The sequence below is a fragment of the Pseudorca crassidens genome, chromosome 9 (genome assembly GCF_039906515.1).
Source record: "Pseudorca crassidens isolate mPseCra1 chromosome 9, mPseCra1.hap1, whole genome shotgun sequence".
NCBI lineage: Eukaryota > Metazoa > Chordata > Mammalia > Artiodactyla > Delphinidae > Pseudorca > Pseudorca crassidens.
This window is the reverse complement of record NC_090304.1, coordinates 83061194-83075176: the sequence shown is the minus strand read 5'-3', so window position 1 is coordinate 83075176 and position 13983 is coordinate 83061194. Positions and strand designations below refer to the sequence as shown.

General features: G+C 35.6%; 1 protein-coding gene across 14 annotated transcripts in view; it reads right to left on the bottom strand.

The window, feature by feature from the left end:
• GRIA4 (glutamate ionotropic receptor AMPA type subunit 4) overlaps nt 1-13983 on the bottom strand; it is a 515605-nt gene that overhangs the window by 339927 nt on the left and 161695 nt on the right. For all 14 annotated transcript variants that reach the window (XR_010946265.1, XR_010946264.1, XR_010946266.1 and 11 more), the window contains one exon: nt 9280-9519. Coding sequence is in view for 11 of the 14 variants with exons in the window: in XM_067750880.1 (XP_067606981.1) it covers nt 9280-9519 (240 nt within the window). In the remaining 3 variants the exon portion in view is untranslated. The remainder of the gene's footprint in view (nt 1-9279; nt 9520-13983) is intronic.

Below are 13983 nucleotides of genomic sequence, written 5' to 3'. Positions count from 1 at the left end.
CATGGCCCACGGGACCAGCTGCTCCGTGACACGTGGGATCTTCCTGGACCAGGGCACGAACCCGTGTCCCCTGCATCGGCAGGCGGACTCAACCACTGCGCCACCAGGGAAGCCCGGTAGGTGTATTTTTGATGTGCTCTTTGGGGAGGTGAGTTCCGTGTCCTCCTACTCTGCCACCTTGATCTCTTCCCCCCAGATATGTTCTTAGTTTTTTTATTTAGAGACTGAACACTGATGGTGGGAAAGAAGTGAGAAAGGAAGAACATCCAGACAGGTGATCTGTCAGTCAGTCAACAATATGTGTCTAGTGCCTACTAAGTGGCAACTAAATTGACCCAAATATTCATGGAAGGTGCAAACTTATTTTCTCTGCCATCACACTCAGGCCTCTTTAACCTTTCAAATGAATGTTTGAGAGGCTGATGGCACCACAAAAGCAACTGTAGGCTTCTGTATTTCATCACAGAATTTCTCCATCCTGTCAACCCACTCTTATTTTGCTGCTCCTTACTCTGCTCTCTTCTTTGACTACCCTTGTTTTAGCTTCATGTCATTGTTCTTTGCTAATCTCTGCCTTGTTTGGCAGTCCTGTTCTGATTCATTCTCCTTGTTAGATTTCACGACTCTTTCAGCATACAACTTTCAGCATTTGTCCTCAAATCTTTCATTCTATGACCAGGGAAAGTGGGAGGTGACAGAGAGATGTGCACCTCTCTTTTCCTTCTCTCACCAGGGAAAAAGGATTAGACACAAACCCTCTTTGTAAAAACACCCACCAATAGTCCTTCATCCCATCCTCTCACCCCTTAGTACACTGTTCCCCTTCCTAGTCCATTGTGGTAACAGCCTGTAGAATCTGGGATAATAAGGGCAGGGAATAAACATTGCAGTGACAACCAATGGAGATGCTATGAAGGGAGCAGAGAATGCCTTACCTCTTCCTGATTACAGTAGTCCCTGTTATCCAAGGCTTCACTCTCCATGGTTTCAGTAACACTTGGTCAACCATGGTCCAATAATATTAAGTGGAAAAGTGCAGAAATAAACAATTTATGTTTTAAATTGTGTGCCCTTCTGAGATGCGTGATGAATCTCCCACTGTTCCTGCTCCATTCTGCCTGAGATGTGAATCCTCCCTTTGTCCAGCCATCCTGCACCTTAGTCACTTAGTAGCCAGCTTGGTTATCAGATCAACCTTTGTGGTATAGCAGTGCTTGTGTTCAAGTCACACTTATTTTACTTCATTTTGGCCCCAAAGCACAAGGGTAGTGATTCTGGCAATCCAGATATACCAAAGAGAAGCCATAAAGTGCTTCCTTTAAGTAAAAAGGTGAAAGTTCTCGACTTACTAAGAAAAGAAAAAAAATAGTATGCTGAGGTCACTAAGGTCCACGGTTAGAATGAATCTTCTATCCATGAAAGTGTGAAGAAGAAAATGGAAATTTATGCTAGTTTTGCTGTTGCACCTCAAACTGCAAAAGTTATGGGTACAGTGTGTGGTAAGTGCTCAGTTAAGATAGAAAAGGCGTTAAATTTTTACAGTAAGATATTTTTAGAGTAAATATCAGTACATGTTTATAATTTTCTATTTTATTATTAGTTATTGTTATTAATTTCTTCCTGTGTCTAATTTATAAATTAAACTTTATCACTGTAAAAACATAACATATAAAGTGTTCAGTACTATCCATAGTTTCAGGCATCCACTGGGTGTCTTGAAACATATTCTCCATGGATAAGGGGGGACTACTGTACTATTTCTTCCTCAATTACAAGTTAAAATCTCTATAGGAAGCTCCACTGTTATTTTTATACCTGTATTTTCCTTTGCTCTCCCACTGGCCTGGATCCAGCAGGAAGACAGTGATACACTTGAAAGATACAGTTAAGAGTTGTTTTCCTCCTGTTGGAATGTATTTTCCTCACACTTAGCAACTGGCAACAAATAAATATTTGGCATTGTCAGACTGACCATAAATGTAATAAAAGTCAGTAAGTAAATAAATTTGGATGAGCTATAAAATATAGTCTAAATCCTAATGGGTTCACTATAAACAGTTACCTGAAAGTTGTCACAGTAGGTTTACAAAAAGGGAACTCTTCTTCATCCTGGTGAGGGTTTTAGACTTAAAGATTTTTTTTTCAGGATTAGAAAATAAGTTGAAAATAGGGCTTAATGTTGTAAAGAATTAAAGATAAATTACTCATCCTTTCTTGGATAATACCCAGTTAGAACCTGAAAGATTCTTACTTCTCCTGAACTGATATGTCAATTAACTCTGTTTTGCTATTGTGTTTGTAATTTTGTTTTTAATAAGAAAAATGGTCCAGAGCATTTTAAGTGGCACAATTAATGGTAGATGTGTGCTAGCAGAGTATCAGTATGTGTGGTAATTAGGAATTGGAGATGGGGGGAATGAGGAAAAACAGGTGCTTGTAATTAGCACTGTAGACACTAAGCACTCCAAGTCCAGTTGAGAGGTTGTATAATTACCCCTGATTTTCCCCATCCCACCCCTATCTGAAAGGGATTTCAAAGAAGGAACAGATATCAGTAATTTTACTTTGGTGTGAATTGAAGTCATTAGGCTCTGTTCCTTAGAGTTATCTGCTCTGTCATCCCTCTATATTATTATGAACTTGAGTTTAAAGGGATCCTAGGAGTCCATAACTGGTAATGGATGAGAGAAAGGTTAAGGTTCCCATTGTGCCTGAAATCATTCACTTTGCCTTCTCTCTCTAGGTTCTGAGGGAAGGCAGAGAAAGAGGGAAAGAGCAATAAAATGAAACAGTATGAGAAAAAAATAAAGAAGAGAATTGGAACTGAACCCAAAAGGAAGATAGGAGAGTTTTCTGGAGTGATTTATACAGGTTTAATTTTGGGGAAATAAAAGAGAAATCGAAAGGTGTCTCATGCCTCTTCCTTTTCATTTACTCCTTTTTCTATTACTTAGATCTCAACTTTTTTGTAAAAGGATTTAAAGCAGTTTTAAAATAAAAGGTATGCATGCATTGAAACCCAAAAAGCAGAAATAAAATAGGAAGATCTCTCCCCTCCCCATGCAAACATACTCCTCTTTCCATCCCCTCATCACTTGCACTGGCTTTAGCATGGGATAGCAGCATATACATATTATGCCATCCACAGCATTGTTTCCTAGACTTCTCAAAATATGTTGTGCAATGTGTAGAACGTATTTTTGTAAAAAATAGTGCTAAAAAGAAAAAAAATGACCAAAGGAAACAAGCCAAACTAGCCAAAGTAAAGTTTTATCCTCTATGCTTTGCCAAATATATCTCTCCTAGAAACAATTTACATAATGTTATAATATTTATTAAGATAATGGACACAAGATATTTAGCAACCTGTGAAACATCATTAGCCTGGAAAGCACTAATGTAGGTAAAACACTGAGCAGTAAATGTTAAAGAGAACCAGGATTAAGTAAAATAAGGTCAGTGTCAGCCATTGCTTACATTAGACACGAGGTCAAAGTTGCTGGTCATCATAACAGTTTTGAAAAATACCGACAGTGATCATTAGAATTTTAAAAAATGTTAGGTTTATGTCTCATCTTTCCCTTGATCATAAATTCACCTTGTTATCAGTGGTGTTAGAAATGGCCTTAAACACATCATAAATACTTAAAATTCTGGGCAACAGACACAGGTAAAAAATATGTTATTTTGAAAAGATTTATTGAAAAACAACCATACTTATAAATATTTAAATTAATGTCTCTTTTTCACTCAAGGAAAATGACATATTAATTAAATTTGAAAAAAATTTCAAGATTTTATATAACTGAAAATATTATTTAAATTTTTCTAAATATTTAATTTAATATGTCTAAATTAAGAATGTTATTTTTCAGCCTTCTCCATATTTCTTCATCATAATAAAATTGCATTCAATTCAAGTACCATTCTTACAGGAGAATTTTTCATTTTGACTACTCTATGAACTATTTGGTTCATTAAAATATGGTGCCATTAATAAAAAATAAGTTACATGATTAGTTATTAGAGCTCTAAATTTATTTGATACTATTGTCAATGACTTCATTTGATTAATTCATTTATTTCATATTTATAGTAACCCCTGATAGTATGCCTATCAGGGGTTACTATGCTAAACATGAAAGGTATAAATATAAAAAGATATAACAATAACTGGAGAAGGACTTACATTTCTAAGGGAAGAAAAGATATGTAAATGTATAAAAAATGAAGTATGAAAATTACTATATAAAGGATTATGTGCAGGATGTTCTCTAAGTTCTTTTCTTACATAGTAAAATATAAATCAAGAAGAGATTTGGACATTTCACTCAAAGTGAAATATTGCAGATGAGCTCTGTGGTTAGATATGCTATGTTGTCCAATACAGTAGTTTTTAGGCAAATGTAGTTATTTAAATTAATCAATTAAAGTTAAGCAAAATTTAAAATTCAGTTTCTCAGGTAGATACATAAGTCACATTTTAAATCATTCAAGAGTATCATATTTATTAACACAAAAATCTTATCAAAGTTTGTGTTTAAATGATGTTTTATAATTGTTTTTCCCAAAAAGGCAATGATCTTTTTGGAAAATAGTTGTGTTCCAAATTAAAATTGTAAAAACATCAAGCTATGCATCAAAGACAAGTTTCCAGTTGTCAAGTAGAGTGTTGTGCACTATTTTCTAATGAAGTCATAGCAAGAGAGTTAATTTATTTTCAGTAGTAGCTTGCTCATTATTGCATTATTAATATTTATCAAAGTACCTGATGAAAACTGAACAAAGTTTTATTAAATGTTAAATGGATAAATGGATACATTGAAAGAATAAATAAATGAACACATTTTTTTTCTTCTTTGAGAGTCAGTCAAACACACAGAAGCAGGAAGTCATCTGCTGGTAAAGAGATCACTGATGCCACCTACTACTTTTGTTTTCCACCCACAATTTCCAGGGAAGGAATAGAATATTTGGAATATAAAATATCAAGAAACCTTAAAGATAGTTTGAATGAGCCTTAAAGAAAGTGCAGTTCAACTTTCCTTCCTCCTGCCCCTGCGTCCCCTTTCTTTCTCTTTCTTTCTTCCTTCCTTTCTTTCTCTTCCTTCCTTCCTTCCTTCCTTTCTTTCTTTCTTTCTTTCTTTCTTTCTTTCTTTCTTTCTTTCTTTCTTTCTTTCTTTCTTTCTTTCTTTCTTTCTTTCTTTCTTTCTTTCTTTCTTTCTCTGTCTCTCCCTCCCTCTCTCCCTCTCTCCCTCCCTTCCACTCTCCCTCCCTCCCTTCCTTCCTTCCTTCTTCTTCCTTCCTTCCTTCCTTTCTTCAGGTGTGGACAAAAATATAGACAGGTTCACACAGCTCATCAACAGCAGACTAGGACTAGAACACAGGTTTTATATCAGAGGAAATAAAGTATGATTCCTTTTATTGATTGCAATTCAACATTTTAAAACACTACTTAAAGTTATAATAGAGTGAAGCTCTTGTATCTTAAGATATCACTGTATCACTATAGTGATTACAATTTCAGAAATAATTGAGTGGATCAATGAAATAATTTATTCCAAAATAAGAATTTATGAGGCATCAGAAAGTCAGGTTCCACTCAAGTTCATAGAGAAATTCAGGGTCATATTAAGGCAGCTACTTAGAACAGGAAAAATGTTTAGATGAGCAGTTCATGATCACAGTAGAGGATTAGAGAAAAGTACTAAAATGTACCATACTATCTTATTTCTTTACACTTCATTTTTGCATTATATTTAAATATTCTGATCTTTAATGTTGATGTGTGTTCTTTTAATTATTCATGATGTGAAAATATGGATGACTCTTAGACAACTATATTTATGACAGAAGTTAATCATACTTTCATAACTGTGGTTCACACCTCAGTTGGTGATAGTGATACATAATTTTAAAAACTGTATCTAAGAGGAGGTAAATTGGGCTTGTGATCCTAAATTCATAAAATGAGCACAATAATTTCAAAGAGGGAAAATTATTCTCGTCTTTTGCAAGTACTTACGTAAGACCCAGAATATTGAGAAAAATGGTAGTATCATGGCAAAGTGAGCCATCTGAACATAAGAAACAGCCATTTTCCTGACATGTTATTTTTCATTCATGCAATTACCACTTGGAATAAAGGTGTATACTCTGTGATTTTTTAAAAATTTATTTATTTGTCTGCATCGGGTCTTAACTATGGCACACAGGATCTTTGTTGAGGCAGGCAGGATCTTTTTTGTGACGTGGGCTCTTCATTGTGGCATGTGGGTTTTCTCTTCTCTAGTTGTGGCATGTGGGCTCCAGAGAGCATGGGCTCTGTAGTTTGCAGTGGGCTCTCTAGTTGAAGAATGAGAGCTCAGTAGTTGTGGCACGTGGACTTAGTTGCCTCGCAGCAGGTGGGATCTTAGTTCCCCGACCAGGGATCAACCCACATCCCCTGCATTGGAAGGTGGATTCTTTATCACTGGACCACCAGGGAAGTCCCTAAAGGTGTATACTTTGAAGTTGGATCGAATTACTATAATAGAAGGCAATTCAAAGGACTAGCTATTCATCCCAAAGTAAGTATTGGAGAGAACTAAGAAATACTAGAGAGTGATTTACATCAACTGGTTAAAAGTAACCAGTTAAATTCTAGGGTGATGACAGGAGAAAGCAGGCTTTTGTGCAGCAAGTTAATAGGTAGATTAAAAGTTACAGGATGCCTTATTAGAAGAAATAGTGCTGGTACCATGATGAGTTTAAGCCTTTGAAGGCAGAAATTTAACCAGGAGAAAGAATCTCTAAATAACCAAGTATTGTCTGCTTATACTAGAGAGATCCCATGGTAAAAAGTAATGGGAGGTGGACCAAGTTTGGATCATCTGACTTGTTATGCAGGAGTGAGGATCCTAAAAAGTACAAACTGGTGCAAAAGCAAATCATTAATTTTAATCCCTGTTTGGTGGGGAGACTGATGCATGAATGCCTAGAATCCTCTCCTTGCCAGAGACTGGTTTGCACAAGGGCAGAGGAAAGTGAGACAGGTCCCAATGGTATTTCAATGAGACCAAGATGCCATAAGATAAGGATCTTCTGCCCAAAGTGGCAAACTAAGCTGTGTCATAACAAGCCACAGGAAGAACCATCTCATCCATATTCCAGTATATATTTCTTGACATTATGATTCAATTTTTTAAGCACTTAAAATCAATTTTATTGAAGTGGAATTTTTTTTTCACTTGACACTCATATTATATAATTGATGAACTTACATTGGTACGTTATTACCCAAAGTCCTAGTTTACACTAGGGTTCATCCTTGGTTTTATACATTCTATGGGTTTGGAAAAATGTATAGTGACATGCATCCACCATTATAATATTACACAGAACTCTTTCACTGCCCTAAAAATCCTCTGTGCTCCACCTATTGATCCCTTCTTCCCCTTCACTCCTGGAAACCACTGATCTTTTTATTGTCTCATAGTTTGTCCTTTCCCAGAATGTCATATGGTTGGAATAATGCAGTATTGTATCCTTTTCAGAATGTCTTCTTTCACTTAGTTATATGCATTTAAGTTTCCTCCATGTCTTTTTATGTCTTGATAGCTCATTTATTTTCAGTTCTGAATTGTCTAAATGTATCACTGTTTAATCATCCCTTCACCTACTGAAGGACATCTTGGTTGCTTCTAAGTTTTGACTATTATGAATAAAGCTGTTATAAACATCTGTGTGAAGGTTTCTGTGTGGTTTGGGTGAAAACACCAAGGAGCATGATTGCTGGATCATATAGTAAGAGAAAATCTAGTTTTGTGAGAAACCGCCAAATTGTCTTACAAAGTGGCTGTACCATTTTACATTCCCCCCAACAATGAATGAAAGTTCCTGTTACTCCACTTCCTAACCACCATTTGATGTTGTCAGTGATCTAAATTTTTTCCATTCTAATAGACATGTAGTAGTATCTCATTGTTGTTTTAATTTGCATTATGATTCAATTCTCAGTGTCCCCTAGCTTAAGAATATTTCCAAAAGTTAGAAGTGAGGAGAGTGATAATCTCTCTAATCTGTAATACATTCTCTAGGATGCTTTGGATTGTTAGCTATTGGAAAATGATACCATGAGATATACATAGGCTCCCAAATTTCAAAATGAGAATTAGAGTATGCTACAACCATGAAGAAAATACACTGATGATATTAAATTTTCTGAGCTTGTTTCCAAATGGAAAATTTACCAAGAATGCCAATATAAACAAAGGACTATCATTGGTGTGAAATCTTATATGACTTACATTTCCATCTAATTAAATATGTAAATATAAATGAGAAATATGAATTCATTTAATAAGTTTTTGTCTCAATATAGGATTCTGAATATTTGGATTTTGAAGATAATTATATCTTCAAATGATTTATTTTGTTTATTGTTTTTATATTTATTGTTTTACTCACTTCACAGGTAGAATTTTACTAAGCATGTTCTTGAAATGTTGCCTGTTTGAACTTTTACTATAACTTCTTGTCTGCTCCTAAATCTTACACTTTAAGGAAAAAGAACTGAAAACAAAACCCCACAGGTGATTCCCTGATGTTTATTTTGAAACATAATATGTTGCTATATTCTGGTCACTAAATAAAAAGCAGAACTGAACAAAAATTGGAATTCCTTAAGTTATGTCTCCAACCGAAAGTCAAAGTATATCAACATTGTACAGAACTGTATGGATTGCCAATAATTTAGTGTTAGTTATCCACCTTGTTTCTCCAACACATGGATCATACCACTTATTAATCTTTAAAGACTGATAGGTAAAGATAAAGTGAAAGATTGCCAGCAAGCAGAAGACTTACCACCAAATCTTTATTCTCATTATCATGACCCTTCAATTACTCATTTAACATTTTATATTTCAAACTCAATGCTATGCCTCAACCTGATACTATTTAAAAATCTTCCAAATCATGAAATAATTTGCATTTGAGGTAAAGGACATACATATTTTATGACTGCACCTGAAATATCATCATGGAAATTAAAAAAAAAATTTCTATTTTAATTTCAACTAAAGAGCATGGTTTGCTCAAGTAACCTTGTGAATTTGAAGTTCATTTAATTAAAAATTTTTCCCCAGAGTCAAGATAAAAACACTGAGAATACACATTGACCATTTTCTGATTTTAGCCACATTAGGGATCAAAATATTTTGCTCACACAAGTGATACAAAGTCATTTCAGATAGCAAATTAGAGTTTTACTTATGTAGATGTGGAATTGCGACTTACCCCTGTCTGTGTCATACAGGAAGACAAAACAGTTCCATTCATAGTGATCCAGCAGACTCAAGAGTGCTCCTCGTAAGGAAGGCCTTAGCTGCAGCACAAACTGGCTCTCCCCCTCAGTAGGGAAACTTGGTGTGATGAGGGAGATGTGTAAGGCGCTGCAGAATGAGGTCAAGGTATGTACTGACCTCTTATCATAGAGTCCAAAAATGGCAAATACTCCTCTAGAATACTGGGAACAGACTGAAACAAAAACAAACAAAAAAACCCATAAACTATTAGCACACTCTAAAACTGTTGACTCCACATCTATAGTTTATGAAACAAACAAAATCTCTGAGTCATTGATATGTCAGGAATATAATATAAGGAAACAGTAAAAGTGAAGTGTGCAATTATTTATATAATCAATTAGTGAAATGTTAAGCTTGTCCTCAAAGCCCTGCAGTAAATGAGATAACAAGGGGTTTTCTCAAGAGACCAATTTGAATTAAGAAAAATTTGACTAAAATGAAGTAATATATAACATTCCACGATAATGTGACAAATCCTATGCTAGAGACTTTTAAGTGTGACCATAAGAAGCCTAGGGTGTTGGGTAATCTAGAGATATTTATCTTAGGAGTAGTTCCTTGTGAAACAAAGAAATTAGATTTTTCTTTGTTAAAGCAGTTATAGTTTCTTGAAAAAAATTAACTGTCCTGATAACATTTATATCTATATTCTATATCTGGGTTTTAGGAAATTATGAAGCATAATTAAATAAGATAAATTAATAAAATCTGGAGGTATTTCATTTATTCTTTTTTATTGTGCCTCTTGAAACTGGAGAGAGAGCCTAAGAAATTTAATTAAATAAGAAGAGGGTAACAATTAACAGAAAATAAATTGCTACTGGTTTTCTTTAGATGATGTGCTGTAAGAGATACACACATGTTCTGGAAAAACTAAAGTCCAATTAAGGGACCAGAATTTACATTCATAAAAAAAGACTAAGAATTGACATTAAGATATAGGGGGAGCTTACCCGGCTCTTTGGTGGGGATAATGGCAGACACTGGGAGGGCTCACAACAAGTAGTACTTCCCAGAACTTCTGCTGCCAGTGTCCTTGTCCCTGCAGTGAGCCACAGTCACCTCCCATCTGCAGGAGACCCTCGAGCACTAGCAGCCAAGTGGCTGACAGAGTCTTGGTGCTCCGGCCGGGTGTCAGGCCTGAGCCCCTTAGGTGGGAAAGCCAAGTTCAAAACATTGGTTCACCAGAGACCTCCAGGCCCCACATAATATCAAATGGTGAAAACACTCCCAGAGATCTCCATATCAACACTAAGACCCAGCTCCACTCAACGACCAACAAGCTACATGGCTGCACAACTCATGCCAAACAACTAGCAAGACAGGAACACAACCCCACCCATTAGCAGAGAGGCTGCCTAAAATCATAATAAATTCACAGACACCCCAAAGCACAGCACCAGACATGGTCCTGCCCACCAGAAGACAAGATCCAGCCTCATCCACCAGAACACAGGCATCAGTCCTCTCTACCAGGAGTCTACACAACCCACTGAACCAACCTTAGCCACTGGGGGCAGACACCAAAAACAATGAGAACTACGAACCTGAAGCCTGTGAAAAGGAGACCCCAAATGCAGTAAGTTAAGCAGAATGAGAAGACAGAGAAATACACAGCAGATGAAGGAGCAAGGTAAAAAAACACCAGACCAAACAAATGAGGAGGAAATTGGCAGCCTACCTGAAAAAGAATTCAGAATAATGATAGTAAAGATGATCCAAAATCTTGGATATAGAAGGAAGAAAATACAAGAAATGTTTAACAGGGACCTAGACGAACTAAAGAGCAAACAAAAAATGATGAACAACACAATAGATGAAAGTAAAAGTACTCTAGAAAGAATTAATAGCAGAATAACTGAGGCAGAAGAATGGATAAGTGACCTGTAAGATAAAATAGTGGAAATAACTACAACAGAGCAGAATAAAGAAAAAAGAAGGAAAAGACTTGAGAACAGTCTCAGAGACCTTTGGGACAACATTTAATCCACCAATCTTCGAATTATAGGGGTCCCAGAAGAAGAATTGAAAAAGAAAGGGACTGAGAAAATAGTTGAAGAGATTATAGTTGAAAACATCCCTAATATGGGAAAGGAAATAGTCAATCAAGTCCAGGAAGCACAGAGAGTCCCATACAGGATAAATCCATGGAGAAACATGGCAAGACACATATTAAACTATCAAAAATTAAATTGAAAGAAAAAAATATTAAAAGCAGCAAGGGAAAAGCAACAAATAACATATGAGGGAATCAGGCATCAGGTTCCCTGACTTCAAAATATACTACAAAGCTACAGTAATCAAGACAGTATGCTACTGGCACAAAAACAGAAATATAGATCAATGGAACAGGATAGGAAGCCCAGAGATCAACCCGCACACATATAGTCACCTTATCTTTGATAAAGGGGGCAAGAATAAACAACGGAGAAAAGACAGCCTCTTCAATAAGCGGTGTTGGGAAAACTGGACAGCTACATGTAAAATAATGAAATTAGAACACTCCCTAACAACATACACAAAAATAAACTTAAAATGAATTAAAGATCTAATTGTAAGGCCAGACAAAATAAAACTCTTAGAGGAAAACATAGGCAGAACACTCTGTGACATAACTTACAGCAAGATCCTTTTTGACCCACCTCCTACATAAATGGAAATAAAAATAAACAAATGGTACCTAATGAAACTTAAAAGCTTCTGCACAGTGAAGGAAAATATAAACAAGATGAAAAGAAAACCCTCATAATGGGAGAAAATATTTGCAAATGAAGCAACTGACAAAGGATTAATCTCCAAAATATGCAACCAGCTCATGCAGCTCAATATCAAAAAAACAAACAATCCAATCCAAAAATGGGCAGAAGACCTAAATAAACATTTTTCCAAAGAAGATATACAGATTGGCAACAAACACATGAAAGGATGCTCAACATCACTAATCATTAGAGAAATGCAAATCAAAACTACAATGAGATATCACCTCACACCAGACAGAATGGCCATCATCAAAAAATCTACAAACAATAAATGCTGGAGAGGGTGTGGAGAAAAGGGAAACCTCTTGCACTGTTGGTGGGAATGTAAATTGATACAGCCACTATGGAGAACAGTATGGAGGTTCCTTAGAATACTAAAAATAGAACTACCCTATGACCCAACAATCCCACTACTGGGCATATACCCTGAGAAAACAATAATTCAAAAAGAGTCATGTACCACAATGTTCTTTGAGGCACTATTTATGATAGCCAGGAGAGAGAAACAACATAAGTGTCCATTGACTGATGAGTGGATAAAGAAGATGTGGCACATATATACAATAGAATATTACTCAGCCATAGAAAGAAATGAAATTGAGTTTTTTGTAGTGAGGTGGATGGACCTAGAGAGTGTTATATAGAGTGAAGTAAGTCAGAAAGAGAAAAACAAATACCGTATGCTAACACATATGTATGGAATCTAAAAAAAAAAAAAAAGTTTCTGAAGAACTTAGGGGCAGGACAGGAATAAAGATGTAGACATAGAGAAGGACTTGAGCACATGTGGAGGGGGAAGGGTAAGCTGGGACGAAGTGAGAGAGTGGCATGGACATATACGCACTCTCCAAAGTAAAATAGTTAACTAGTGGGAAACAGCCGCATAACACAGGGAGATCAGTTTGGTGCTTTGTGACCACCTAGAGCGGGGGGGATAGGGACGGTGGGAGGGAGATGCAAGAGGGAGGAGATATGGGGATATATGTATATGTATAGCTGATTCACTTTGTTATACAGCAGAAACTAACACACCATTGTAAAACAATTATACTTCAATAAAGATGTTAAAAAAAAAGATATAGGGGAAAGACTGCAAACTTTGCAAGTAAGTTCAAATTGTTGTGATTTTGCTTATTAGCCAGGTAACCTTGGCTAAATTCCTTAAAATTGCTTGTCTCAACTCTGAATATATAATATGCCAAGGATTATATGAGATAATGTATCTAAAACTGCTATCCTATGAGGCTATACGAGGCAATTAGTAAGTGATAGATTTTATAAACACAAACTTTCTACATGCATGTATAAAGTTTAGTATTTTTATTATTTAATAAGAGAGTAAAATGATTAGAGGGTAAAATACCACAATTGATCCACAACCAACTATTAAGATTCTTATAACAAATACCAGTTATTTTCATGAATATTTAATAAAGAAATACTATCAAGAAAGTACATCCAATTCTAATTCTATGCTCACCAGAAACTGGAATTTGATTACCTGAGTAGATTGACCAAACTGGAAAGCTGGTTCTGACAGTGTGACTGGCTATAATTTTCCTGCAACTTATGAGAAACATCATAATTTAACATATGAATATCTTAGGCTTAAACTCAATTCAGTTCTATGATTTAAGGGACCGAATAAATCAAGTTGCTGAATTGGACCTTAACCTCATGAATGTTCCACCAAAGTTTGGAGATATTTATGTAAGTGCTATACATTTGGCATATAACCTGGAGTTACTCGGTGCTTTTCTTATTTCATATTTTCTTGTTCCTTTGATTTTCATGCAAGTTGAGGACCCACTTTCCATCTTTATGTAGTAGATAATCTAGTTCAATTAATTTTTATTTTACTTTACTGAAAAAAA